Raw genomic sequence first — 25,919 nt, 5'->3', positions numbered from 1 at the left:
TCAGTACCCTGTCAGTCCCCGAGTTGACAAAGAAGTCCCATCGGGGACGTGTCATCTGGAAAGATGTCGCGTCTCCTTCATATGCTGGTTCTTTTGCTTGTGTTTTTGACACTGTCTGTGTCACTCGGCCCTGGGCTCGCTCAGGAAGATCTTGTTTCTAGTACGAACGGCTCGGTCTCTGGGAAACACGGCGAGGACCCGTACAACTGTGGACCCAACAAGCCCTGCTTCAACGGGGCCTGTTGTGGACGCGTGGGATACTGTGGCTTCGGCCCGGAATACTGCGGGACGACCGGCAAATCTCCCAACGACGTGTGCTGGAGCAATTGCGACGCGCACGCCGAGTGTGGGAAACTCGCCGAGGTGCTAACAAGTCATGTCCTCTGAATGTGTGTTGTAGTGCCTATGGGTTTTGCGGGACGACGGCCGAGTTCTGCGGCAAAGGCTGCCAGAGCGGCTGCTCGAAGCCCATGTCCAAGGCATCCAACAGCAGCTCGCAGAAGCGTGTTTTGGGATACTACGAGTCCTGGATGAACGACCGGCAGTGTATGGGCATGCGAATTAGCCAAATTCCGGTCGAGAGTCTTACTCATCTGTACTGTACGTGGTGTTGCTCTTTCCTATCTCCGTTACCTGCTTTTTTCTCCTCTGGTCACATCCTTTTCTATTCCTTCCGTGTTCTCTTTTCTCCTATGTTGTGCATGTTCCCTTTTTATATATTCTCTTCTTGACTGTTGCTTTAGTGGAAGAGCTCTCGTGCTTATATGAACCTACGATCGTAGACGCGTTTGGTTACATCACGCCCGCAACATTTGAAGTCACCTTGATGCCTGATATCAATCCCAACACCCTTCTCGACTTCGCGAAGCTGAAGGAACGAAATCCGTCAGTGGTTCTCAGGATCTCGCTCGGCGGATGGGACTTCAATGAAGACAACACGCTCACGCAGAATGTATTCGCCGACATGGTGTCCACCGAGGCGAACCGCGCCAAGTTCATCCAACATCTCAGGGTCTTCATGAGACAACACAGTCTCGACGCCGTCGACATTGACTGGGAATACCCCGGTGCTCCAGATCGTCAGCCAAACCACAAAGATTGCAAAAAGGATGGGGCGAACTATGTATCGTTGATGAAGGAGTTGAGAGAGGCGGCGGACAGCTCGCTCAAAAAGTTCACCATCTCGTTCACGGCGCCCACTTCTTATTGGTATGTTTTCTAGTAGCTTGGCCGTGTTACCCAGGGCAAGAGAGTACTGATGTCTGTCAGGTACCTCCGATGGTTCGACATTGGACCCATGGTGGACGCGGCGGACTTTGTAACCTTCATGACGTATGATCTCCATGGGATATGGGATCAGGATAGCACTATCGGAAAACGCGTGTTAGCCCACACCAACCTTACCGAAATCACCGAGGCGCTGGACCTCCTCTGGCGCAACGGCGTGCCGGCTGCCAAGGTGAACCTTGGGTTGGCGTTTTACGCGCGCACGTACACCCTGACAGAGCGAAACTGCATCATGCCTGGTTGTCCCTTCGAAGGTGGCGGTGAGGCTGGCCCTTGCACCAAGCAGTCCGGAATCCTGTCATACAGTGAGATCGCAAATCTGCTCGCCACGCAGGATGTGACCCCTGTCTACGACAAAGAAGCGGCGGTGAAATGGATCGTCTGGGGATCCAAGAATTGGGCCTCCTACGATGATCATCAGACGCTTCAGGACAAGATCCACTATGCGGACAAGCACGGGCTGGGAGGCCTGGCCATCTGGGCGATTGATCAGGACGACCGCAGCTGGAATGCACTGCGTGCAGTCCTCTACCCTCGAGACCTCGGATCGCAGAAGACTCTCGGAGGCCATGTCGCGTACTGGGAGCGCCGTGTGGCTGCGACTTGCGAAACCACTCACTGCGGCGGATCATGTCCGGCCGGTTACATTGAGCTGACGACACTGAAGTGTGTTGAAGATGACGAGCGCTTGCAACGTGTGTGCTGTCCGATAGAGTCGACCCCTGACCCTAAGACATGTACATGGCGGGGAACACCCAGCTTCTGTAATGGCCAGTGCCATGGTGGCGAGGTCGCCCTGGCTTCAAGAGGGAGACCTTATTGTAAGGATGGTAAGTCTAATCAGACACTATGTGAAACGTGAGCATCCGCCAGGTACAGCGTACTAATGATGATACTCCGTCAACCAGGTCGTCAGTTCTATTGTTGTCCAATCCCTGAGTCCGCCGGCGATAATGCAGGGATCAACTGTAACTGGCAGTCCGAGAAGTGCCGTGAGGATCAGACCCTCATGACGTTTGCAGGAACCTTTCTCGGGGAGTTGGAGCAGCTTGTTCCTGCGTTATACTTGGTGGGGATCCCCCTTTCCGTCGCATTAGAGGGATTGGATATTACCTTGCGCCGACACTATTGCTGCGGGATTAAAGAGGCGCAGAATTGGAAGGACTGTTACTGGGCCGTAAGTTATATCATGCAAGACACGAAAGGCAGGCCATGAAACTAAACCTGAGGCTTCATAGGGTACTCCGGGCAAGGGGGTGCACAGCTGCGATGATAACCACTGCGCCACGGGCATAGAAGTGCAGTTGACCAACCATAAATATGGAGCCGGTCAGTCCTGTGCCATAACGTGAGTCAATGCACAATGGCTAAACAACACTGATCGACGCTGACCACTGAGCAGGCTTCGCGATCGAGCATTCTGTTGTACTCCGGTCTCCGGCCAGTCTCTTTTCCTCCCGGTTCCCTTGGAGAATCTGTTCCCTCACCTTCCCCCCTCAAACGAAGCGGAGCCCATCTTTCGACTTCAGATAGATGGCTCTTGGGGTACAGGTCAAGATCAAGGCGAGCACAACCATCCAAATGTAAGTCGGACGTCTGTTCCCCAGCACATGTCGGGCCAGGACTGATTATCTTCCCAACCACAGAACGCATCGTTTGGATTCGTCATCATCACTGCTCCTAAGGAGGTGTCAGTGGTCTTGGATAAGCGTGATGGGTCCCAGTGGAAGTTTTCGACTGCCTGGACGCGCACAGTCATGGTGAACAGACTGTCAAGATGGTTTGCACCAACCTTACCGATCACAGTCGATGCAATGACATCTACCTCGGGGACGGGGTTCCTGGCACAATTCTGCAGATGCCTGCCGGCTGTGGGCCCGGCAAGTACGCGGTAGCCAAGTTCCTCAAGCTCTCAAGCAATCAGACCCTACCATCGCATCTCGCGACTTGGATCTGGCCCAGGCCCCAGTCTATGACCTCACTTTTGACTACGATTTCCGCCGCGTTCCCCGCGGGTACGGCCCCAGTCAGATGAGACTCGACTTCAGCAACGAAGAAGGCTACTGGGATGCAGTAGTCAGCCGGCCTGCCTCACCGAAAAAGAGCGAGCCTGAACTGGAGGAATACCGTCAAAACCGCAAACGCTGGCTGGAAGACGAATGGCGCGATGCCTACCACCATGGTGGTCTGTCCCATACCGAGATCCATCGGCGGTGGTTCGCGTCGGATGCTCTTAAATGGCTGATAACACTAGTCGGCGTTGGCGAGGCAGAGCTGAACAAGAAATTCAACCACAAGGTGAAGGAAATGGTGCGGGTTGTCTTATTCGATGGATCTGCCACCTGTCCGGTGGGGAGTGCCACGGCATACGCCAACCTGCGAGCCAGCGTGGAATCGAGCATCGATATTGAGACCTCCTTTGGGATCACCATCATCGTCAATCTGGCGCAACCTCTAGACCTAAGCAACTCGTATCTCTACTTCAGGAACCGAGGCAAGGTTTGGACTCACTTTCGCTTGGACGCGGACGCTTCGCTGCACTGGAACTCGGGGGATGTCAAGCTGCTAGGGCTCGACGACTTCCCCGGTGCTACCTTCACGGTCCCTGGCATTGTCACCGTTGGCCCGAATTTGGAAATGTATGCCTCGGTGCATGCAGGGGTGACTTTTTCAGGCAGTTTCAAGGCACAGGTGAACCTGGCGGAGTGGGATGTCGAACAGACGTACCCATACGACGGCAAATTAGGTCCGAAGGAAATCTCGGAAACCAAGACGGATGGTACGCGAATGATCGGGGAGCCCCGTATGGAGGCCTCGGCCGGTGCTAGCGGCGAATTCTCGCTCAACCTCAAACCCAGGGTGAATTTTGGCGTGGTTTTTGATGACAGGTGGAAGGTGCCATCATGCAGCGTGCAACTGAACCTGGAAGAGTCGATTATCTTTCACGCTCAAGCTGGATGGTCCAGCAACTCGGAGGCGCAAGGCTCATGTCTATCCTCATACGGTATCGATGCAGCCCTCAGGATCTACGCGGCACTCGACGCACCCGATGTGTTTAACTGGGGAGGCGAACGCGGCGGTCAACGACACTTCCCTCTCTTTAGCCGACCTCGGAAGGAGATCTACGCAAGTAAATGTGCTTCAGCCTCGATATCAATAGACTCGACTGATTTGATGGAGTATAACGTCAACAATGCGGTGGTCTTGTACTCGCCTCCCGTGCCGTCCTGGCTGGCGCTGGCAAGATCTCATAGCAGATTCGCCGACTACGGTGACCAAGTGAGTGCGAGGGAGCCTGCCTCCCTACACAAACGCCAGCAGATCACCATTGGCCCCATCCTTAGTCTGCCCGGTGGCCTTCTTTCGTGTCCTGCGGCTGGCAACGTGACCGGCTGTGTTTCATGCATCGTCTCTACTGCCGCCGAATCGTCCTTGGAGCTGGCTGGAAGAGGTGACGAGAACATTTGTCCATGGCACCCACCTCGCGGCACCGAGTGTACGGGCACTTCGGTTATAACCATCTCTTCTCTGGAATGGAAGAAGATGCCCTTATCGTGGGCAATTCATCCAATCACAGGGCGTCCGGAGATCGACCTGGCCAGGTATCCAACCTGTTCTGCCGGAGACCTGGACTCGCTCAGCAAAGTCTCCAAGTGGTGGATGGTTGGGGACCGGAAATCCAGCTCGTGTGATCCGGCCATTCGAAAAGTCAGCAAAGACTCCAGCACGCCGACAGTGCAAGGGGTCCCCATCTTTCGGAATTTTGCAACCGACCATGTGTTTGATGTCCACCTGCTGTCCAACTTCCTAGAATGGGTGTGTGATACCGACAAGGATCTCAACTACCATGGTCAGGGAAAGATGACGTGGTTGAAGGGATGGCAACGGCCTGACGCCGTGTGGTGTCAGCATGTCTTCGGTCCAGATACAATAACGGGTGGTTTTGATTTCAAGTTGGATCCAAAGGATGATAAGCCAAGTAACTTGCTCGCCAACATCGCAACCAAAGTAGGAGGCACTGAGCACCCGGAATGGTTAGCGATCCTCGCTGAGATGACGAACAATGATAAGGCAACTTGGCTTCAAGGCCAACGACCAAGCATACCTCATCCAACAGAGGCAGCCACGGTACACGCTTCTAATGTGCAACGGCATGCCGCGGTATCTGACTATCTTCACTCGGCGAAGATCAAGGACGCGTGGATGCAGCCTTCCAACGGCATTGAGGCTGTATGCGCTGCATTCGATCAAGCGTTCTGGGGATCCCCATTCGCCAAGAACGCGATCGGTGTGAAGCTGGAGCGCCCGCCAGCTCCTGACAAAGTCACCACCTGGGGTCTGCGCACACTTTGGTGTTTGTGGATTGATGACCATCTGTATCGTGTGGAGGCGGTTGTCGGGCCATGGCTAGCCAAATCAAGGGAGGAACTACAGAAGAAGACTGATGCATCGTCGAATTTAGCTATCAACTTCCTCACGGCGTACATGTCTCCCCAAGGGCTTGCGAGCGCCGACCGGATGAGGTTGCCCCGGGTCCCTTTCTCGAAGGGAACTCGTCCGCCCATCGCAGGCTGGGGAAGTGAGAACTCGGAACTGAGTCAATACGGCATGTGGGGATCTAACGGACTAGGTCCTTTGGGAGTCTGACCTCGTTTCAGTCCTGTAGAGGGGAACGTACTAGAATCTATGGACGTGGATATCTAGGACCAGTGCCGACAATTTGATTTGATACTATCCTTCCAAAGCTCATATGATAAAATCCTTTTTTGCTTCTGTGCAGACACAATTTGCCGTACGGGCTCCCTGTTCCCTTCATATACTTCAACTAGCAACAATCTATTCATTACCCGCCTGCTAGATCAGATTGACAGTTCACTCATTCAGTGTCTAATGGCTGTGTCAGTGCGCCGCTCTCCTCCAAGGACAGCATTGCTAATTCAGTCTCTGGTGTCTGCGTCTTCGGGGGGTATTCCTCGAGAGACAACATTGCCAGTCTCCTTGCCACCCATTCCATGGTAAGGCAACGCCATACCTGATATAGATCGGTGTTCCTAAATCCGAACCACGTATCATCCTCATCACGTTTATCCATGTCCGCCTGGAGAAATAGCACGCCGGGTACCGTGAGAAAGTCCGGTCTATCTAGGATGACAAGGAATGTTTTGCAGCCCTGGGAGAACACGATTGCTCCCTCCTGCTCTGTTCTGGAGTTGGGAAAGGTGCGCATTCTTACGGTGCTTCTATCCTGTTTGAGACGGATGGTTTGCATAGCACCTATCCCAAGACAGGGCTGCGAAGCGACGAGCGCACGGTGCGAATCCACAACAGACCCCAGCGAGGCCAGTCCAGAGGTAGATGATTGACGAAAGTTGAGATGGATGGACCTTTGGTCGGGTAGATTCGCCACCAGGGCGCTGGTGAATGCCTGGGCCATTCGGATGAAATCCGGCACACTGTGTGAGAACTTGAGGTGGACGATGTACCTCAGATCTGGTTCCGAGGCAGCGTGCATATTTGACATAATTGTAACAGATCCATCAATCTCAGTAATAGTGGTGTAGCGATCGGGTGACAGGGAGTTCGCTTTCTGATCCAGTAGGGTGAGGGTCTCTGCTGAGATAGGCGAATCTGATGGACAAGGCTGGCCTTCGTCTTCACCTAGACCATAGTCCCATTGCTCGTCGTAGTAGACCATCTTCAGGTCGTGACCCATGGCGCGCATATCATTGCAATTTATGACCTCGATCTCATTCCACTCAGGATACAGCTCATGTGTGAAATATGGGTCATCTGGGACGAGAGGAACGGATGGTGTCTGAGGCACGTTTCGGTTGAAAGCCACCCATTGAATCCCTGCTTGATCCTCATCTGGGCGTCTGGAATTCCAGTCCCGATAAGAGTGAGTGGTGATGAGCAGAAGCAGGCCTTCTTTGTCGATCGCCCTTGCATTCACCTTCGCAATGCCTGGGAACACTCCCTCCACGGCGGGCCTGACATTCTTGCGGTAGGCGATCTCGCGTCGTTGATGCTCCACTGCGGTGAAGGCATCCAGCTGTGGTACAGAGTAGATCTCGTATGAAGGGCCGGGCTTGAAGTCGATTCCCTGGTCGAGATAACCACACAGGAAACCGAATTCATCGGAATCGAGAGGAATAGTCGTGTAGACCTGAAAGGCGAATTCGGGATCAGGCATCACTTCATCGTCCTCACCGGGGTTGAGATGTCTGACTAGGTAGTTGAAGGTGATCAGCGTGACTGGGTTGCCGGCGTGATCCTTGAATGAGCGTTTCAGCAATCGCATCTCTGGGCGCAGCCCTTCAAGGTGCCACGAGGGACGAGCCATGTTGTCTTGAGTTGGTTGGAGGGGTCGATGAGGATGTGGATGTAGAGGTCCAAGCAAGAGGATGTTAAATGATTCGATCGGTGTCGATGGAATGGTTGAAAGAGAAGTGTGGAGTAAAAGAAGAAAAGAAGAAAAGAAGTTTGTTGGGGACTGAGGTTGTTGATGAAGATAGGATAAGTTACCTCTAGGCAGGCAGGCAGGCAGGCAGGCAGGCAGGCAGGCAGGCAACACGGAGGATGCAAACAACACATACACACCACCACCACCATGTAAACCATTCACTTCGACTCATACTCCACCCACTCCACCCACTTCATCCACCTCGCCAGAGATCCCTTCTACATGGTCTGGGAGGAGATCAACAAACTACGCACAATCAAGCAAAGAAAGCGGGGTATAATTGCATCACATATCACAAGGGCTAAATGCCCGGTTGGTTCTGTTCTATTATCCTCAGTCACAGACTCATTTCGTCAATTCACTAACATGGTTACATCCAAAGCACAGGGCCAATAAAACACCCTCACCCCAATCCTCTCTCCTACAGCAAGGCAGCCACCGCTGCGGCCGCGACCACAGGAGCAGCAGTGATCATCGCGCCCACTGCCCCATTGCCGTTCGCCGCATCAGCCGTCTTGGTGGCGGCAGGCTCCGTCAGCGACTTGAGTCCGCCCGTGACCACCAGCTCGGCGAAGGTCTTGGTCGGACCGTAGGTGGAATGGGTGGAGGTGGAAGACGCGTACGATCCGCCATTGAAAGTGCCGGTGATGGCCACGCTCATCGTGCAGCTGGCCGACTCGCTCCAGGACTTGAGGGAACATTCGTACGTGCGGGTCACGGTGTAGTCGTAGCTCGTGCTCTTGCCGGAGGTCGACGCGATGTATTCGCCCGACACGCTCACCGTCGAGGGACCCTGGATGATGGTCCACGAGTGCTTGATGTCACAGTCGGTCTTGGGGGCGTCCTTGAGACAGCCCAGGTGGTAGGTGGTGGCCTTGGCGTTGACCCCCGCGACACTGGCCGCCGTGCTGGTCCATCCGCCGTACTTGGGGACGGTGACATCCCAGTCCGGGTTGTAGAGGCCCACCGTAGTGGTCTTGTCGTCGGCGCTGGCCGTCAGCACCGACAGGGCTGCGGCGAGGAGGAAAGTGGCGCGCATGTTGTCAAAGGGGAGCTTTGGAGGGGGGATAATCAGGTCTGCCGATGATGAGGGGTGGAGGATCAGCAGAATATCACCGGGGAACAACCCTCTCAGAAACGCTCCAGGAGCGCCACCCGCCTTATGTATGGAGAAAGGAGGGGGCAGAGCTCACCCTCACGCCGGGCTTCCCTTGACCAGATTGGCAATGAGTCAAATGAGGCAGACTAGGTACCCAGGAGCCTCCTGCTGGTGCCTTCGCCGTCTGCGAATCAGCGGTTGCCAACTTGATAAGCGTAGGCGCCGTGGGCCCCGCGCGAGGTAACATTTCCGATAGTTTCCTTTTAGCGAGAGGTTAGCGGGGGTTAGCGAAGGGGGCTACTGGCTGCATGGAGTCAAGCCCCATCTGACATGCATTCACTGGACTGTACCATTGGTCCGAAGTCCACCGCAATCTCGGAACTTGGAAGGACAGGACTGACAGGCATTCCTCTTCTTCGGCCCGCTGCAGGAGACACAGGAGCACATGGGGTAACTAACGTCTGAGAGCGTTACATTCAATAATGTATTGGCTGTTCGATGACACCACCTCCGACATGTCGGGAATCAGACTGAATTGCTGACATGTGCCTGTCTGACTGACACATATAGTCCACCATCTCTAATGTTGGTCGAATTTCGTGTTTCAGACTCGAGACAGATTTCTCGTAAGGGTTGTGGAGGATGATGCGGGAGGCAAATACTCATGTGCCTACTGGTAGTGTAATTCGGTCGGAGATGACAGCATATCAGTTTTCTAACTTTACATGAGTGCGTCCGTTCCCCACATTACCATCAAGTCAAGTTCTATGCCACAACAACGCCACAACAATTCCATTGATTCCATTGAGTTGTCTTAGATCCACGAGCTTGTTGAGTGCGATTTGCACTCGGCAGTGGACCAGTCGGCTATAGCCGAAAGGAAATTACCCGAGCGGCAACCTCGTCCCAAATCGAGACTAGCCTCAGGGCCTTGCAGACCGAGCTAGACCAAACTAGGGTCCTCAGTCCAGAGACTAAACCCTTCATGGAACAGGGTTTGCCAAGCAGGGGTAAGTTTGGACTTAAGTTCCAGGCCGCCGGCGCCTGGACCCATGATGGGCACCCCCTCCCCTTGTTTTTGTTCCAGCTTTTGCCACTCTTTCTTTTTAAAACCCATGTAAAATCTCCGATCACAGCATGGATATCGCCATTGTTGCTGCCTTTCTTCTCCCTCCCACAAGATGAACGCCAAGTTGCTTCTGGGGCTGGCTGCCGCCGCCCGCCTGGTCTCCGCGCAAACCACCGTCACCTCCATGTTCATCTATGATGCCGATCCTCAACCCTTGGTGGCATCTGTCATGGGCGTTGTATGTGCCTTGGGTGCTTGTTCTAGTAGACTTGCAGCATCAGCTAACTTACGAGACAGGCCGCAACAGCAACCACCTACTACATCAACTGTCCTCCGGGAACCGACAGCTCCGACTGCGGCATGGGGCCCGGATTGACCGTGATCGCGGGCCCGCAAACCACCTCCTATCTGATGGAGGAGCCTGACGAGGACTTCTACTGGTCGGTTGCGTGTTCTCTGCAAGGAACCACGACGGGTTCCTGCGTTGAAATGGCCTCAGGGACGGGCGCCAACTTCCCGGGAACTAGCACCATCCCCCTCGACACCGACGACATTGCCAGTGGCTTGATGCCGGTGACTATCACCGCGGGGGCGGGCAGCATCACTGCTTCCGGCACTGCCTCGGCCACGGCTTCGATCACGGCTACCGGTACCGGTACCGGAGCTTCGACCACCGCCACGACCGCATCGGCCAGCCACAAGTCTGTGAGTGCTGGTGCCAACAGCACCACTGCGACTTCCGCGACATCCGCTGCCTCGACGACTAGCACTGGAGCCGGTGCAGTTATTTCAAACGATGCCACGCTGATCTTTGGCGGTGCTGCTGTAGCGGCTCTGGTGGCGGCTGTTCTGTAAATATGGCTGTATGATATCATTGCTGTGTATTACTATATATATATCAATATTCATAGATAAATCGGTTGGTTCCACATCATGAGAACTCTATCCCCTCTTTCTCTTCGGGCTGGGCTCTTCATCTTTAACCTCATCGGAAGTAGCCCCGTCTTCTCCATCGACCACCTCATCACCACCAGACCGCTTCCGAGTGTGATCCGTTAAACTCTTCGCCTCTCGACCCGTCGTCTCATCCACCACCTTCCCTCCTTCATCATGGAAGTCAAACAGCTCTTTCCACGACCCATCCATAACCTTGGGATCATCCCCGTAGAGATTCATCTCGTATGCATGCTTGATCTGCGCAATGCAGAAGTCCCTCCGCTCGTTGAAGTCGAACATCGGCTTCGGGTAGGTCTGCAGCCCGCTTGCCTCGTCTCGATCGCTCGACCCGTCGCCGATGATCCGGCATTTCCATTTCTTCTGGTCGGCGATAGGCGCCCTCCACGGCTCGTAGATATACTTCTTGTCGAAGTGCGCCAGCTCGGGACAGTAGCGCCGCACAAACCGCCCTTCCGGGTCCCATTTCTTGCCGAAGGCGATTGGGGAGTAGCAGCGGTAGTACTGGGAGAAGAATGCGGTGCAGGAGAGCCACATCCAGTTTCCGACATTCGAGGCGGTTTCGTCTGCGGTTCATTAGTGAATCTTGTATGTTTTGCTAGCATGCATAGAGGGGGGAAACCCACGGTCAACCAGCCACTCCTCGAAGACCTCCGCGCCGCGTTCCCAGCTCACGTAGCAGCCCCCGCGGGTCAAGAAGCACGCGACACTGTGGCGTCCAAGATGGTGGATCCAGCCTTCCTGCTTCAGTTGCCGCATCAATGCATCAATCCACGGGAACCCAGTGCGCCCGTGCTTCCACCGTCGAAAATAGGTCTCTGCCTCGGGGTCGTCGATCGTGTATGTTCCATCCAGCAGATGCTCGCCTCGCGGGACTTGGGAGTAGTTAGACTGCAGATGCCAAGGGACGAAGCGGGCAATCTTGTTCCCCTGGGTCTGCGCATAGGCGTACCCCAGGGCTGCCTGGGCCGCAAAATACATGTCCCGGAAGAGGAGTTGGCCCGGCAGGTTGGTCGGGATATGTGCGACGGGCTTTTTCTCACTCTTTCTCTTCTGAAGCACGGCGTCTACATCCCACCAGAACTTTCGGACGGACAAGGTTCCAAAATGGAGATGCGGTGATAGCAAGGTGGTAGCCTGAGGCTCGAACGCGGCGGGAGAAGTTTTGGGCTTTTCGAATGTACCGACGTAGTCCTCATCCTCAATACAATCGCTGAGGATTTGGAGAGCCACTGACTCGCCCCCGCGATGCGGCGTCGTCGCCTGCGACGGGTCAATGCCCAATTCCTCGAGCGTGGGCGCCGCGAAGTCCCCCTTCGGACCCATGATATTATGGTACTGTGTCTCCGACTTCTTGTTTCTGTGTTCCGAGTTCACATCCGGCTCTGTGTCAGGGATGTCCTGGTCCAATTCCCTCAGGTCCATGCGACTCTCCTCCCACGGATCCGGGACGCTGGTCGGGGCCGCCAGCGGCTGGTCTGGCACCCCGCCATTGAGCTTCTCGGCCGCCTTCTCCAATTGAGTGATGCTCATCGTTGGCTTGCGGTCGTTGACGCGCACGATCTCGTCCGAATCGAACAGTGTCCTCCCACTCTTGATGACCACCGTCACGCCCGCCTTCTCCGCCAGCTGCACCACTTGGTTGTCTCGATCCCGAGCATAGGCGTCGGTGTCCTTCTCGAAGACCAGGTGGGTCACCCCCCAGGTCCTCCACAGCTTCGGGAGCACGGTCTGGGGCGCCTCGCGCACGAGCCAGAGTCTCTGCTTCGGGTTCAGCTTTGTGTAGGCGGCAGAGAGATCTTGTTGGCTTTCGAGCAGGAATCGCCAGCGGTTGGGCCCGACGCGGGCGCGGTAGACGTAGTGAGGATCCCAGGTCCAGACAGGGATGAAAATGGATGGTTTGAGTTCCAATGCGGCGGTGAGTGCTGGCGCGTCGTGGAGACGAAGGTCGGTTCGGTGCCAGAGGAGGACAACGGGCCCGCCGTTCGGTTTCTTGAGCTTCGGAGGCATGCTGCTGGATGATGGTGCGCGCGCAGGCGCGATTGAGGACGAGCGAGCGCTGCTTTTGTTGAATTTAAAAACAGCAGCGAGATTGGTGTGAGTGAGAGAGAGGGAGGGAGGGAGGGAGAGAGAGAGAGAGAGATGAATCTCCTGCTGGTCTAGACTCGGCCGATCGTCGCGTCGCATTCCGATCGATCTGATGATGTCATGCGGTCCACCCTTGCGGTGTTTGCGGTGTTTGCGGTGTTTGTGGTGTTTGTGCTCTTTGGTTTATTCTGCCGTCGCACACCGTACCGCCAGTCCTCTTATCTTATCGGCCCAGCTTCAAGTTGCATCAGCGATGTCATGGTCAGTCAGTGGTCGCAAACACCTGGCAACAACAGAGTCTTCGTCTCTTTGGAATCACGGACTCACGGAATTACGGAATCACGGACTGCATGAGTTCTCCAGTGTGACATACTCCCAGCTCTGTCAGTTACATCAGGAAAGCCTCTTCAGTCATTTTTCATTTTTCACTTATAGCCAAGGATGCGTTGAATCAACAGTGTATGCGGGGTATATTTTCGCAACAATCTGGCTTGCTGATTTCGATTCGTATCATTCCCACCAGCGTCCGGATCCAAGGTATCCTGGCCTGTTCCACAGCTCTCTTGGCCGCCAAGAGCAAGTATCATCCGTCCGATCCCTACTCAAGGGTTATTCCGGCGGCCGGTCTGACAGCCTGGCAATGTAACGCAGGACTCAGTCATCTTCAGAAGAAGACTTGCCATTTTGCCCCCCGTGAAAAGTTGAACATCCCCCCTCAGATGTCCCCTGTGCGCGAGTACTCGTTCCCTCGGAGTCGATATGAATTCATCTGCATATAATAGCCATGAGATCCGGACACATACACAACGACTAAATGATTCCAGCCGCTAAAGTGCTCCCATCTACGCTTCTCTTGCTGGATCCTCTCATCTCTTCCCGTGCTCGCATCTATTCCTATATCCGCATCCTTTTCAATGCCTTCGTACTTGATCACGGGAGCCTCTCGGGGCCTGGGTGTGGGTACTGTATCCAACCTTGTGGATATGATACTGAAACGTGCATAGCAGTGGGAATTTCTCCGCCAGATATCAAGCGATCCGAAGAATACGGTCATTGAGCTCGTCCGCGATAAGCCTGCAACCGAGAAGCGGGTTATGGAAGAGCTGGAATCCCCCTTGAACATGCACATCTTGCAGGCAGACATAACCGACTACAACAGCTTACAGGTGGAGATTCGCATTTTCCAGCACGGATGCTTACTGTGTGGCTAATGATACCCAGGCAGCATCAGCTCAGACCGCGCTCATCACCGGTGGAGGTCTCGACTACCTCATCGCTAATGCAGGCTACGTATCGAAATTCGATGCATATGATGGAATTGGTGTTCTGTAGGAAGATTCTAATGCCCCTGCATCACTGGAGACAACTGACATGTTTTTGTTCTCCTAGGGGCGAGCAACCCGAGGCGCTGGAAGAAGACCTCACACACGGCTTTCGAGTCAACGTCCTGGGCAACATCCACCTGTTCAACATTTTCCTGCCCCTAATCCTCCAGGGCGAGGCCAAGAAGGTCATCGCTATCTCTACCGGTGTGGCAAATCTGAGCCTTATCCCGAAGTATAATGTGGAGGTCGCGTCGCTGTATGCCATCAGCAAGGCGGGGTTGAACACCGCGGTGGCCAAGTTCAGTGCACAGTATGCCAAAAAGGGGGTGTTGTTCATGAGCATCTGTCCCGGCATGGTGGAAACCGGCCATTTCACAGACGGTATGTAACCTGCGACCGGTGCATTGTCGTACCATCGAGGAGCTCTAATTCTACCTAGCGACTCCCGAGCAAATGCGAGGCCTGGCAGGCATGCTCACGGCTTTTCGCGAGTACGCCCCGCATTTCCGCGGCCCCAGTACCCCCGAAGCAGCCGAGCGAGACGTGCTCTCAGTGATGCACAGAGCTAGTGTTCAGAACGGAAACGGCGGCACCTTCGTCTCGCATGATGGGACTCAGCAGTTTCTGTGACAAGACTCAGACAGCATTTCATACACTCTCCCCCACAGCACTATATCCACAGACCCAAAGGAAAACATATTCAGAAGAACTCCAGCTAGGCCACCCGCAAATAACAAGTATGATCAATTACACATTGCATCTGACACAGCCCAACCCCTCTTCACAAAGCACGGCCTCTCCTTATAAACCCTTCTTCCCCTGATAATACTCAGGATACGAAACCTGATACCCAAGCATCCACCTGCCCCACGCCGCCACCACAATCGTGAACACCCGACTCACAATCACTCCCAGCCCATGCCACGGCAACGGCAACGCGAGCGGGATATCCGCCGCATGCAGGAACACCATCAGCTGGAACAGGCTCGGCGCCTGCTGGGCGATCTTGCAGTCGTCCAGGTACCCGAAGAAATTGCGAAAGAAGCGCTCCTCGACCTCGTAGTCCACGGGGGAAAGCCTGACGTCGAAGACGAGTTCCTCGGTGGCGGAGGCGTTTTGCAGGCGGTGGTACGTCTTGGGCGGGATCGTCGCGGTGGGTTGATGGTTTCCAGCGTCGTCGTTGGTGGTGGTAGTGGTAGCCGTCAGCTGTTTCCAGGGTTTCGGGTCCACGCCTTTGTACAGGTTCATGCTGCCCATTACGACGCGGAAGGTCTCGGTTTGGTGGATGTGATAGTGGAAGGGGGGCTCCATGATGGAGATGTCGTTGTCGCGTGGTGGCAGGGTCGTGCGGAAGACGTAGTCCTCGTGCGAGGCGTAGAAGGAGACGGAGGAGCGGCCATTTTCATACACAATGGGGTTTTGGGAGGCCCGGTTGATTCGGGGAGGGGGTTGAGCGCGCAGAAAGGATAGCATGGTGGATGGCTTGCTGGAGGGTGAGGCTGATGATCTACACTGGGACGGGAGGGCGGCCTGTAAGCTTGCCTATATATACCTGTAGGTGAATGGGATGGCGGCTTATTCTGGCCCGATTATGGTTTGTCATGAAAGAAAGGAGGCTCTTTCATGGTTTCATAAGATAGCTCATAAGAGGTCACGGTGGATCATCGCCCTCGTATCCTGCGTCATCGGGCCAATGATGTGCTGGGAAGACTCGTGATCAGTAATCATCAGACCCCTTGACCGCTGGTTCGCATTCAGCTTGACACGTGAAGCCCCAAGCCAGAACATGGTAGGGCTGGAGAAGGTTGGGCTGATGAACACTGGAGATGGAAGTAGGGTTGGGCATGAGGAGGTGGTGGCTGCCGGTCTTGTGGCTGCCGGTCTTGTGGCTGCCTTAGATATTAGGCACCGACCGTCATTCTGTTATTCGAGGGAGTTCCATTGCTGCAGGTGAGCGATGACTCCAATCTCCATACAACTACAAACATTTTGGCAGCGATACAAGAGAGGGTAGAATGGACGTCACGCAGCAGATCAGCAGTTAGAGGCAATGGCAATCGGTGTCTTGACAACGAACCAATTTCAGGGCATGACAGTCTACCGACCTACAACATCCACTCGGTTCAACCACCTCGGATTACTTCAAAGAGCGTCAAAGAGCAAAGTACAGTCATCATCAAAGTACATTGAAATTTTCAGTCTCAACCACGGTATCCTGCATGTGCCACCGTCCTCCCTATGATTTAGCCCAAGCACGGAAATAGGTATGCATCAGCTCACCCATGCTGGGCACCGCAAGCAATTCGGGAAACTCCTCCAACGCTTCTCGAAGCTTCCGTGTGTCAAAGTATGCATCCGTGCCAGCATCGAGCCTCCAGAAGTTGATAAACTCGTGCAATGTATCGACCATCATGGACGAACCCTGTCTCAGTCGCGGATCCGCGCCTTGTCGGAATTCTTCGATCCATTCGGCCGTCGGCAAGCGGCGGAGTGGGGAGGGGCATTCGCGACTCAGCAGCTCGAAGGTCTCTTCGAGTGTCACGGTTTGAGTCTGGTCTGGCCGCACAATGTTGAACGCATGGCCAAGGCTGGCAGGGGCTAGAGACAAGCGCAAAAGAGCAGAGCAACAAAAGTCAACCGGGGTAAATTGATTGCGGATGTTAGGCGCAGCCGGATAGCTGCCCAGGCGGATGCAACTGCTCATCAGATAATTCACCAAGTCGGACGCTTTGGATATGCCCGTCACACTATGAGCAGTGACATAGCCGGGTCGGTGGATGGTGACGGGGAAGCCGTTGGCAATCGCGTTCCAGGCCACCTGTTCGGCGACAACCTTGCTTTGTGCATAGCCAAACAGTTGTTTGAGAGCATCCGGGTCGAAAGTTGGTCGCTCATCCTCAGGAAACATCCCGCCCGTGAGATGAATGACCGTACCCCAGGCACTGATCGAGGAGGTATAATGGAATGGCTTCAGACGACCGGTGTTGGCGAAACAAAGTAGATGGTACAGGCCCATGACATTGACGTCTCGGTGGTATGAGTAAGGCAAAGTCCAATCAACCACCGCGCCCAAATGAAACACCACACTCGCCCAATGGGCGAGTTCTGTATACTGCTTCGCTCCGAGACCTAGCATGGGATCGACGAGATCTCCGGCAACTGCCTTCAACTTGGACTCCAAACCGAGCTGGAGACCATAGTCGTGAAGGGCCTCCTTGATTCTCGAGAGACCCGTTTCGGCATCGGGAGCTCTTACAAGACACATCACCTGCTGTACATGCGGTAGGCCAACCAGTAAGGTGAGGAGGTAAGCCCCGAGAAACCCAGTCGCGCCGGTGAGTAAAACACGGCCTTCTCCAGGGGTATGCCATTCTGGCGCTGTCCCCGCTACTGGGTGGAGGTCTCGACCCAGTTCCCAATCTCGTTGGCATAACTCGGCATCGTCCGTCTCGCCACGATTGGCATCAAGCAGGGCACCTGCATCACCAGGCTTCAGCTCCTCAGAGGCATACTTGGCACGGAGAATCTTCATCGTTGCTTTGCTGAGTCCCCCTACGGTCCCCGCGTTCGCGATCTCAAGGAGGGAGATTTCGACTTTGACGTGACGGCGGAACCAGCTTCGAATCTCAATCGCCATGAGCGAGTCAATAGCAATAGCAGCCAGTTCTTCCAGTTCCATGTCCTCTGGGTAAGACATGTGGGTCGCAATCATCTTCCCCAGCTCGTAAGTGAATTGGTTCTCGGTATCTGGGTCGTAGAGGATGGATGGATCTTTGTCAATCTCGGCGAGGAAGTAACGGAGCTTGTCTTCCTGTTCACCTAGGTCTGGCCCATCGGTGTTTGAGGGATGGCTCCACGCTGCAAATCGGATGTCTCTGACCCACCAAGGTTTCGCATTACCTTCCGTAGAAGTCCCACTCGTACTAATCCCGAGGGCAACCTGAGGGGGCCCGTTGAGAACCGCGAGTTCCAGGGCCTGTAACAGATCCCGCTCACTCAATACCTGCATGCGGAGAGTTCGATTGAGTTCCACCGTCCGCTGGGACTTCTCAGCGATGTATCCAATGTCTCCCATGAATCCAAGGTCGAGCACATGAGCAGGAAGATTCTGGGCTCGGCGAAAGTGAGCGAAGGCGTCGAGATAGGTGTTCGCAGCAGCATAGTTGGCTTGACCTGTCATACCACACAGTCCACTGATTGAACTGAAAAGAATGAAGAAGTCAAGTGGCAGAGTCTTGGTGGCCTGATGGAGATTCCACGTTCCGTCCACTTTCGGCTGAAGCACTTGGGTCCATTCATCGAACGTCATCTCGGCGAATGATTGATTCTGTATGTGTGCCGTTCCAGACCGGTGTCAGTTAGTCCAAACAAAGCAATCTTATGTTGAGGGGGTCAATGGTGATCCTAACCTGAAGAACCATGGACATTTAAATCACACCCGCTAGAGGTTTAGGTGAGCATCGCACGGCGCGATCAACGTCATCCAGGTTGACTACAGTCCCTTGAATGACCGTAACCTCGCATTCAGCTTGCGCCTTCAGGTCCTCGATAAATGATCTGACGATAAGCGCGCTTGAGCCTGAGCGAGACAGAAACACAAAGTTGCGTGCCCCCCTCTCAACCATCCAGGTAGCAATCGCGCGGCCGAGGCCTCCCAAGCCTCCGACGAGAAGATAAGTTACGTCAGATCGGAACAAAGCGCTGCTGACATGGGCGCCAGTTGCCTGGAGTGTAGAAGGGTCGTCGGGCATGCGAATAACAATTTTGCCAAGGTGCTGTCCAGCTTGCATCAGTCGAAAGGCTTTGACAGCATCTGCCGCGTCGAACATATTGACTGGTTGAATGGGCTGCAACGTTCGCTCTTCATGTAATTTCATTAGCTTGGTTATTGTCTCACGAACAACATCAGGGCGTTCCAGTCTGAGCTTGAACAAATCCACCCCAAAAAAGGCGCGATTCCCACCGAACATGTCCATGTCCAGCTTGCCGTGGCCGAGGAAGTCTCGTTTTCCCAGTTCAACCATCTTGCCATACGCAGCGACGCATCTCCAAGAGGCATGCAACAGCTCGCCTGCCAGGGAGTTCAATACGACGTCGACACCTCGATTCTTGGTGCGCTCCATGATGCCCGAGACAAAAGATGTGCTGCGTGAATCGAAGATGTGGTCTTCGGAGATAGCACAGTGGTCCATCAAGTACTGTCTCTTCTCCGGACTTCCTGCCGTGACATAAATTTCAGCGCCTAGCATCTGACAGATTTGAATTGAAGCAAGTCCGACGCCACCGCAGGCGCTGTGGATTAACACCGACTGACCAGGCTGTATGTCTGCCACGGTCACCAACGAATACATCGCGGTCAAGAAGATGCATGGCGTTGCAGCGGCATCTGCCAAGTTCATCTGGGTTGGAATTCGGTAACAAAAGTCGGCGGGCAGCACCTTGCGTGTGCACATCAACCCCGTACCTGAGAGTACCACAGACTCGCCTACCTGCAGCGTAGCCACGGCGGATCCCACTCTGCGCACGATCCCGCTGCCATCAATGCCGATTTCATCGGTAGAGCCCATCAAGCCCATGCTGACCATGATATCCTAGAAAACGTATGGTCTGAGTACACGGATTTGCCATCCGGAATGGAGGACCTAACTCACCCGAAAGTTTAACCCAACGAACTTGATGTCAACTTCCACCTCGTCTGCCCCAAGGGCCTGAGGTGGATTGGCGAACTGCCATGCGATTGAGTCGAGGATACCGAAGCACTTCACATCCATGGCTCTCGGAACACAGCTCTGTACCGAGCTCATAGCATGTTCCGTAGAGTACCATCCGAAACGCGGAACGTGTATCAATCCATCATGCAGTGCGAACTCATGATCAAACTCGAAGCGAGTCTCTTCCCCGTGAGCTTTGATCGCGTCGAGGACGCCGAGAACACCTCGGATGGCATCGTCGTCGAATTCATCGACCTCAATAGTCATGGCCTTAACACCAATGTCCTGGCGAAGGACTCTTATCAATCCAGATACCAGAGCGTATCGCGGATCGAGCTTCAGGCCATACAGCGGGTGAATTGGTCTTGTCAGCCATATTAGGTGTCCTCGAAGGGAAACGACCGACTTTTGGAAATTCTCGTAATTCTCGCGAGTGATGGTGTGTAAAAATGGGCTTTCTACATCCAACAGAGAGATGACATCCGTGTTCTCTGCTGGAGTGGTGCCTAGAGCGAGCCATTGGACATCCCAACCATGTAGAAGAAGTTGAGTCTCAAGTTGACGAGCCCATTTGGGGATGGGGCCATGATGAAGGAGACCTAGCGCCCCCCTCTCACTTGCCCTTGGCGACGAGACTCTCGACAGCATATTTGCGTTAACATGATAAGGGGCCTCATTATCCAAGCGCACGACATCGGTGCCCGTAAAGCCTGCTTCCAGCAGAGCATGATGCCATTGCTCTGGGCTGAGGTAGGGGCGTTCGCGCCCATCATTTGCAAGCCACCAACTTGGTAGAGCGCCCATGATGTAATCAAATATAGGAACATCATGACTCAACTCCTGTAGCAACAAGCGGCCCTCGGGTGCCAGAAGCTGCCTGACGTTTTTCAAAGACTCGAGAATGTTAGGGGTTGCGTGCAGGACATTTGATGCGATCACCAAGTCGTAGCTCTCGCTCTCGAATTCTTGCTCCCGGGGATCTTTAGATATATCCAGCGTTAGATATTCCATCCCTGCATGCTGTTTGAACCTTTCTTTCGCTGGTGCGAGGAAGGCTGCTGAAATGTCGGTAAAAGTGTACTTATCGTACATCCTGCCTTTGTTTGGTCCCGATGCCCTTGAGAGGCCATCAAGTACAGCGGAGGTGGTCCCACCGGTGCCGCCCCCAATCTCTAATACGCGCAGTGTCGGCTTCGAATGCGCGAGTGTTGCCAGGTACTCCTCCCACCGCGTGATCGAGGGCATGTTGGCATACAGATGCTGAAGTCCGTCATCCTGCATCAGTAGCTCCAGCGGGTTGACTTGATTGTCGAGAATCTCGGTAATGTTCAAAAGGATCCTCTCAGCAAGTGCAAGTGGGTCAGCAATTGATGGGGGAAGCGATTGGCGCAATGACGCCTCGAGGTAGGGCCATCGTGCAGTCGGGTTATTGGCAAACTTGTCCCTGATCTCTGGGACAAGGTTGGAATTGCGATCACAAATCTGAGCATGGGTTTTCTCAATCCAAGAGAGGTATTTCTTCAGGTGGTCTTGTTTGGGGCAAGCCGAACGTGTTCTGTGAAAGGTCTCGACGATGAACAATCCAAAAAGTTCTGCCAACAGCTTTCCTGGGAATAGGCCCTTCTCAATAGGAGGCAATAAAGTGTCGAGTGGCGTGAAATCAACATACGGTCTCCATTCGATGGTTGACAGCGGCGGTGCCGGCGTATCCTCAAGAGCAGACTCCGAAACACCAAAGAATGTTGCGTGCTGCATCGAGAGAACCACACGATCCTGACACGCGAGGAAGGCCTCCCCGGTCATCATTCCACCGGTCATGTCACACGAAACATTCAGTTGCATAGTATCGCGCGCGTGAGCAACATGGAGATCTTGAATGGCAGTCGGGATACACAATCGAGTCATACGACGACTAATACCCTGTGTGGCCGCCACACTCAAGAGCTGCAGACACTGATCGATGAGAATGGGGTGGAGAGCATACTCGCTCACATGGTAGTTATCGCTGTCTTGTAACTCCGCAGCCGCACGGCTGCTTGATGGGCTCGCAGTGATCTTGCGGAGTCTCCGGAAATGGGCTCCGTACTCTAATCCTCGAGCTTCCAGTGCAGCATACCATTTTTCCGAAGACACTTCTCGTAAGTAAGCTTGGATTTGCGTGTCCGGGTGTCTGCGATTGGACCCAGCGCGGATTTGCCCCACACAATGTTTGGTCCAGACCCCGTGCTGATACGAGCTGATAGTGAATTCATACCAGTGAGAGTCGACATTATCCGCCAGCTTGTGAGGACGAATACTTGTGATGAGTTCGATTCCTTCGGGTTCGTCACCGGAAAGAACCAAGGCAGCTCTAATAAAGAGATTTTGAATGGTGTAGTCATCGCTATTCGATACTTGGCGGACTGCTTCACCCGCCATGGCGACATATGCTGCACAAGGAAACACAACCTCTCCAGTGATTCTATGATCTAGAAGCCAGAGAACGTTATCCAGTTGCAGCAGGTTTCTCCAAACAGGCTCTACATCAGTGGATTCGAGGCATCGCGACCCCAGCAATTCGTGATGCCGCGTTTCGCGTAACCGCCAGTCGTGCGCCATCCGAGTCTCGCTCCAAAAGCGCTCATCATGCGTCCAATAGTACGGTGGGAGGTCCGTGAGGACCTTCGCCTGAGGAATAACTTTACTCAAATCAATCGACACGCCACGTATGTGTAGGTGGCCGGCTGTCCTCAGGAGGCATTCCCAGGGCTCTTTGCCTCTGACTAAAGTCGGCGTATATTCTGGTCGCTGTTTCTCTTCCACCTGAGATATAATGTGGCGCAAAGGCGCCTCGAGCACAGAGTGTGGGCCAAGTTCCACGAAAAAATGAGACCCTGGGTGAGTGCTCCAGCAAGTTCTGGACTGCCGTTCTGAACAGAAACGGAGACTCTAAGTTCTGTCGCCAGTATGCAGCAGTGAGTTGCCCGGGTTCCATAATGGTCTCGCCGGTGACGGTCGAGTAGAGCGGAACCATGGTGGTGTTGAACATCAAATTGCCCAACAGTCGCTCATAAGCTTCGCCAACTGATTTCATATGATGGGAGTGATATGCAACGTTGACGGCCAGGCGACGACAAAAGACCTCCTTGGCCTCCAGGTCTCTAATGATCTCCTCCAGCAGCTCCTTGTCACCAGAAAGCGTGACACTTTTGGAGCTGTTGTCACATGCGATGACCACGCCTTCTTTGAGGAACGATTTCGCCTCCTCGATACCCAACCCGACCGCCGCCATAGCACCTGCAGAGTTTGCTGTATCAATAGCTTGCCCACGGCGGTATGCAATTGTGATCGCTGTTTCTGCTGAGGTGGCCCCAGATGCATATGCAGCAGCTATCTCTCCGCTCGAATGGCCCGCGACCATCGATGGGATAACTCCCCACTCTCGAAGCAGGTTGACGAGACCGATCTGAACTGCTGTACAAAGCGGCTGGGCTAGCCTTGATGCACGCATCCGGTCGACATCGTCGCAATTGAGAAGTTCGTCTAAGGAATATGAGTTTCATTGATGCCAAAACAATGTTTATATCATACCTTCAATGGACCACCCAGTTGCGTTTGGAAGTTGCTGCAAGTGCCGATCGAGGGCACGAATGTCTGCTTGGAATTGGGGTGATCTTCGCAGAAGCTCTCTTCCCATTCCAGGCCACTGGGCCCCTTGACCGCTGAAGATGAACACAGTCTCCCGACTGGTGACTCGAGACCGAGCGACTGTAGTCAGAGCTCCATCCGCACCCACTATAGAAAACGCCCGATGGGGTAGTTGTTCCCTGTGGAACCCCAGGGTGTAAGCCATATTACCACTAAGCGCTGGGTAAGCCTCGAAGTAATCACAGGCATTCTGGACGTTGCCATCCAGTGATTTGGAACTTTTAGCGGAGTGTAGTAATAGATGAGCCACTTCATTTCTCAGGCTCGCATCCGTCTTGTTCTCGGGTCGTTGGCCACAGATCGAGGCGGCAGAGTCGATCACAACCTTGGTCGAGTTACAGTGAGCACACTCGAGCATTATCAGCTGTTCCAGGGGACTTACGTGCGCATTGGTGCCTCCAATACCAAAGGAGTTCATACTAACTCTTTCATGTCGGTCGCTTGGCCATGGAATGGCTTCGACCGGTACCTTTAATTTAGCCTGTTCAAAGGGAACTATTCCCATGTAAGTGAGGTAATTTTTGGGGGCTGTGATCATGCAAACCCACTTTTCGAATTGGGCTCCTCGAAGAACACATTCGGAGGTATAGTCCTATTTTCTAAAGCGAGGACACATTTGATGATACTCGTAATGCCAGAGGCACCTTCCGAGTGACCGACATTGGGCTTGACCTGAATGCCTCATCATATTATAGCTGTCACTTAAATCTTCACACAGCGGAGAGGGGCCAACTTACCGCGCCTATGTAGATGCCGTCTTTGCCGAAGATTTCGGCCACCACCGAGGTCTCCGCCACGTCTCCCACCGCAGTGCCTGTGCCGTGACATTCAAAAAATGCTGTCTTGCCGATGTCCTCGATTCCAGCTTTGTGGTACGTTCTGCGGATCAATCGTTCTTGTGCCTGGGATCTGGGTGTAGATATGCTCGGAGTTTTTCCATCGCAGTTGACGGACGTTGATCGGATCACCGCACGGATGGGATCGCCGTCCCGGATGGCCGCATCGAGAGGCTTGATGAAAATGGCATTGATAGCCTCTCCTCGGCCATAGCCGTCCGCGTTCTCGTCGAATGTTCTGCACGTTCCACTGGGAGATAGCACCATATTGAGGGAGGTCGTGATTGACATTGTGGGTGTGATGATCAGACTAGTCCCTGCGACGATGGCAGAGAGACATTCCCCGGAATAGAGTGCCTGGCACGCTTCATGCAGGGCAACCATGGACGATGAACAACCCGTCCGAAAGACCACGCTGGGGCCCCTCAGGTCATACTGGTAGGAGACATTGTTGGCCAGCGCAAAGTCCCCCGTCCCCATCACGCGGTATCGGTCAATGGCCAGAGTGTCCTTACTGGCCAGGTCTAGCCAGTCTTCACCGAAATTGCCCACATAGCAGCCAATATTGGTTCCTTGCCAATCGGTCTGGCCCGCGTTCTCCATACACTCCCACACCACCTCCAGTAACATTCGCTGCTGGGGATCCAATTTGGAGGCCTCGATCTTCGACATGCCGAAGAAGCCGGTGTCTATCTGGGCGATGTCTTGTTGTAAGAAGTAGCCGTGCTCAGTCCGAATGGTCCCGGGAACCCCGTCACAATGGTAGAAGGCGTCGATATTGTACCGATCCCTGGGTACCCGGCAAAGGCCGTCTCTTTTGTCGATCAGCATCTGCCAGAAGTCACTGGCGTTGGTCACGCCTCCCGGTAGCCTCATCGCCATACCTACGATCGCAATGGGGACGGGAGCAGGGAAACCGGTGTCATCGACATTATCGTTCGGATGTGTCGCACTCATCGTCTCAGTGGCTGTGGGCAGTTGTGCCGCTGCTGGAGAGGAAGAAAGCCCAGCTGAGTGCTCGAAGAAGGGCGAGATGTCATCCAAGGAGGATTGGGCCATTTTTGCTTGTCGGGATATTTGAGAGAATGGTGAGAATTACAGGAGAGACGAGAGTGAGAGTAATAACCCGTGCATCAGGGTAGGCGAGGGTAGAGTAATCTGGCTCGGAGGTTCTCACATGTCGATGATGATGATAATGATGGTGTGCCCGGTTTACTGGGTGGTGATACGATAAATTCGGCAGGTGATGGTACCGCGAATTCGAGCTGTCAAGCTCCATCGTGGTCAGCGGAGGGAAAGGGCTTGATGGATCATGATTGATCATTGCCCTGGGTTGGCAGCGAGGATCTGCGAAGACTGCGAAGACTGCGAAGACTGCAAAGACTAGCATAAGGTGAGAT

At 54.1% G+C, this 25,919-nt stretch overlaps 8 protein-coding genes across 8 annotated transcripts; 3 read left to right on the top strand and 5 right to left on the bottom strand.

Annotated features, from left to right (window-relative positions):
* Positions 1 to 63: 63 nt before the first annotated feature.
* On the top strand, positions 64 to 5,934 carry BO66DRAFT_436148 (uncharacterized protein; the record flags this gene model as incomplete). The annotated part of the gene is made up of 10 exons (XM_025650900.1): positions 64 to 344; positions 401 to 600; positions 783 to 1,209; positions 1,270 to 2,117; positions 2,196 to 2,464; positions 2,526 to 2,635; positions 2,690 to 2,870; positions 2,934 to 2,977; positions 3,043 to 3,178; positions 3,250 to 5,934. The coding sequence occupies 10 exons, from the start codon at positions 64 to 66 to the stop codon at positions 5,932 to 5,934; spliced, it is 5,181 nt and encodes a 1,726-aa protein (XP_025506304.1).
* A 229-nt stretch (positions 5,935 to 6,163) lies between these two features.
* Positions 6,164 to 7,480, bottom strand: BO66DRAFT_317490 (uncharacterized protein; the record flags this gene model as incomplete). The annotated part of the gene is made up of 1 exon (XM_025643562.1): positions 6,164 to 7,480. One exon carries the CDS (start codon positions 7,478 to 7,480, stop codon positions 6,164 to 6,166), a length of 1,317 nt encoding a protein of 438 aa, XP_025506303.1.
* Positions 7,481 to 8,025: 545 nt separating this feature from the next.
* Positions 8,026 to 8,929, bottom strand: BO66DRAFT_389815 (uncharacterized protein). Its single transcript, XM_025646870.1, has one exon. The coding sequence runs from the start codon at positions 8,787 to 8,789 to the stop codon at positions 8,172 to 8,174; it is 618 nt and encodes a 205-aa protein (XP_025506302.1). The 5' UTR covers positions 8,790 to 8,929; the 3' UTR covers positions 8,026 to 8,171.
* A 1,046-nt stretch (positions 8,930 to 9,975) lies between these two features.
* Positions 9,976 to 10,780, top strand: BO66DRAFT_418693 (putative GPI anchored protein). Its single transcript, XM_025649758.1, has 2 exons — positions 9,976 to 10,156; positions 10,216 to 10,780. Exons 1-2 carry the CDS (start codon positions 10,031 to 10,033, stop codon positions 10,771 to 10,773), a joined length of 684 nt encoding a protein of 227 aa, XP_025506301.1. The 5' UTR covers positions 9,976 to 10,030; the 3' UTR covers positions 10,774 to 10,780.
* Positions 10,781 to 10,788: 8 nt separating this feature from the next.
* Positions 10,789 to 12,970, bottom strand: BO66DRAFT_389813 (putative DNA photolyase). Its single transcript, XM_025646869.1, has 2 exons — positions 11,499 to 12,970; positions 10,789 to 11,438 (listed from the first exon to the last, which is right to left on the bottom strand). The coding sequence occupies exons 1-2, from the start codon at positions 12,880 to 12,882 to the stop codon at positions 10,861 to 10,863; spliced, it is 1,962 nt and encodes a 653-aa protein (XP_025506300.1). The 5' UTR covers positions 12,883 to 12,970; the 3' UTR covers positions 10,789 to 10,860.
* A 904-nt stretch (positions 12,971 to 13,874) lies between these two features.
* BO66DRAFT_399418 (NAD(P)-binding protein) lies at positions 13,875 to 14,915 on the top strand (the record flags this gene model as incomplete). The annotated part of the gene is made up of 5 exons (XM_025648680.1): positions 13,875 to 13,916; positions 13,965 to 14,126; positions 14,182 to 14,288; positions 14,350 to 14,666; positions 14,725 to 14,915. The coding sequence occupies 5 exons, from the start codon at positions 13,875 to 13,877 to the stop codon at positions 14,913 to 14,915; spliced, it is 819 nt and encodes a 272-aa protein (XP_025506299.1).
* BO66DRAFT_344527 (uncharacterized protein) lies at positions 14,725 to 15,765 on the bottom strand. The gene has a single exon (XM_025644518.1). The coding sequence runs from the start codon at positions 15,756 to 15,758 to the stop codon at positions 15,087 to 15,089; it is 672 nt and encodes a 223-aa protein (XP_025506298.1). The 5' UTR covers positions 15,759 to 15,765; the 3' UTR covers positions 14,725 to 15,086.
* Positions 15,766 to 16,521: 756 nt separating this feature from the next.
* On the bottom strand, positions 16,522 to 25,745 carry BO66DRAFT_446404 (putative polyketide synthase; the record flags this gene model as incomplete). The annotated part of the gene is made up of 10 exons (XM_025651680.1): positions 24,421 to 25,745; positions 24,232 to 24,355; positions 24,066 to 24,178; positions 23,567 to 24,008; positions 22,869 to 23,518; positions 22,658 to 22,825; positions 21,904 to 22,615; positions 19,937 to 21,867; positions 18,722 to 19,876; positions 16,522 to 18,612 (listed from the first exon to the last, which is right to left on the bottom strand). The coding sequence occupies exons 1-10, from the start codon at positions 25,576 to 25,578 to the stop codon at positions 16,522 to 16,524; spliced, it is 8,544 nt and encodes a 2,847-aa protein (XP_025506297.1). The 5' UTR covers positions 25,579 to 25,745.
* Between the last annotated feature and the right edge of the window lie 174 nt (positions 25,746 to 25,919).

Source organism: Aspergillus aculeatinus (assembly GCF_003184765.1).
Source record: "Aspergillus aculeatinus CBS 121060 unplaced genomic scaffold BO66scaffold_11, whole genome shotgun sequence".
NCBI classification, from domain to species: Eukaryota; Fungi; Ascomycota; class Eurotiomycetes; order Eurotiales; family Aspergillaceae; genus Aspergillus; species Aspergillus aculeatinus.
Note: the sequence above shows the minus strand (reverse complement) of the source record. Positions and strands in the feature narration are given on the sequence as shown.

Excerpts from the sequence above, each read along its gene's own strand:
- BO66DRAFT_389815 (XM_025646870.1), bottom strand. The coding sequence starts at position 8,789 with ATGCGCGCCACTTTCCTCCTCGCCGCAGCCCTGTCGGTGCTGACGGCC.
- BO66DRAFT_418693 (XM_025649758.1), top strand. The coding sequence starts at position 10,031 with ATGAACGCCAAGTTGCTTCTGGGGCTGGCTGCCGCCGCCCGCCTGGTC. Across the intron at positions 10,157-10,215 it reads TGGCATCTGTCATGGGCGTT|GCCGCAACAGCAACCACCTA; the intron begins GTATGTGCCTTG and ends CTTACGAGACAG.
- BO66DRAFT_389813 (XM_025646869.1), bottom strand. The coding sequence starts at position 12,882 with ATGCCTCCGAAGCTCAAGAAACCGAACGGCGGGCCCGTTGTCCTCCTC. Across the intron at positions 11,439-11,498 it reads CGAGGAGTGGCTGGTTGACC|ACGAAACCGCCTCGAATGTC; the intron begins GTGGGTTTCCCC and ends AATGAACCGCAG.
- BO66DRAFT_344527 (XM_025644518.1), bottom strand. The coding sequence starts at position 15,758 with ATGCTATCCTTTCTGCGCGCTCAACCCCCTCCCCGAATCAACCGGGCC.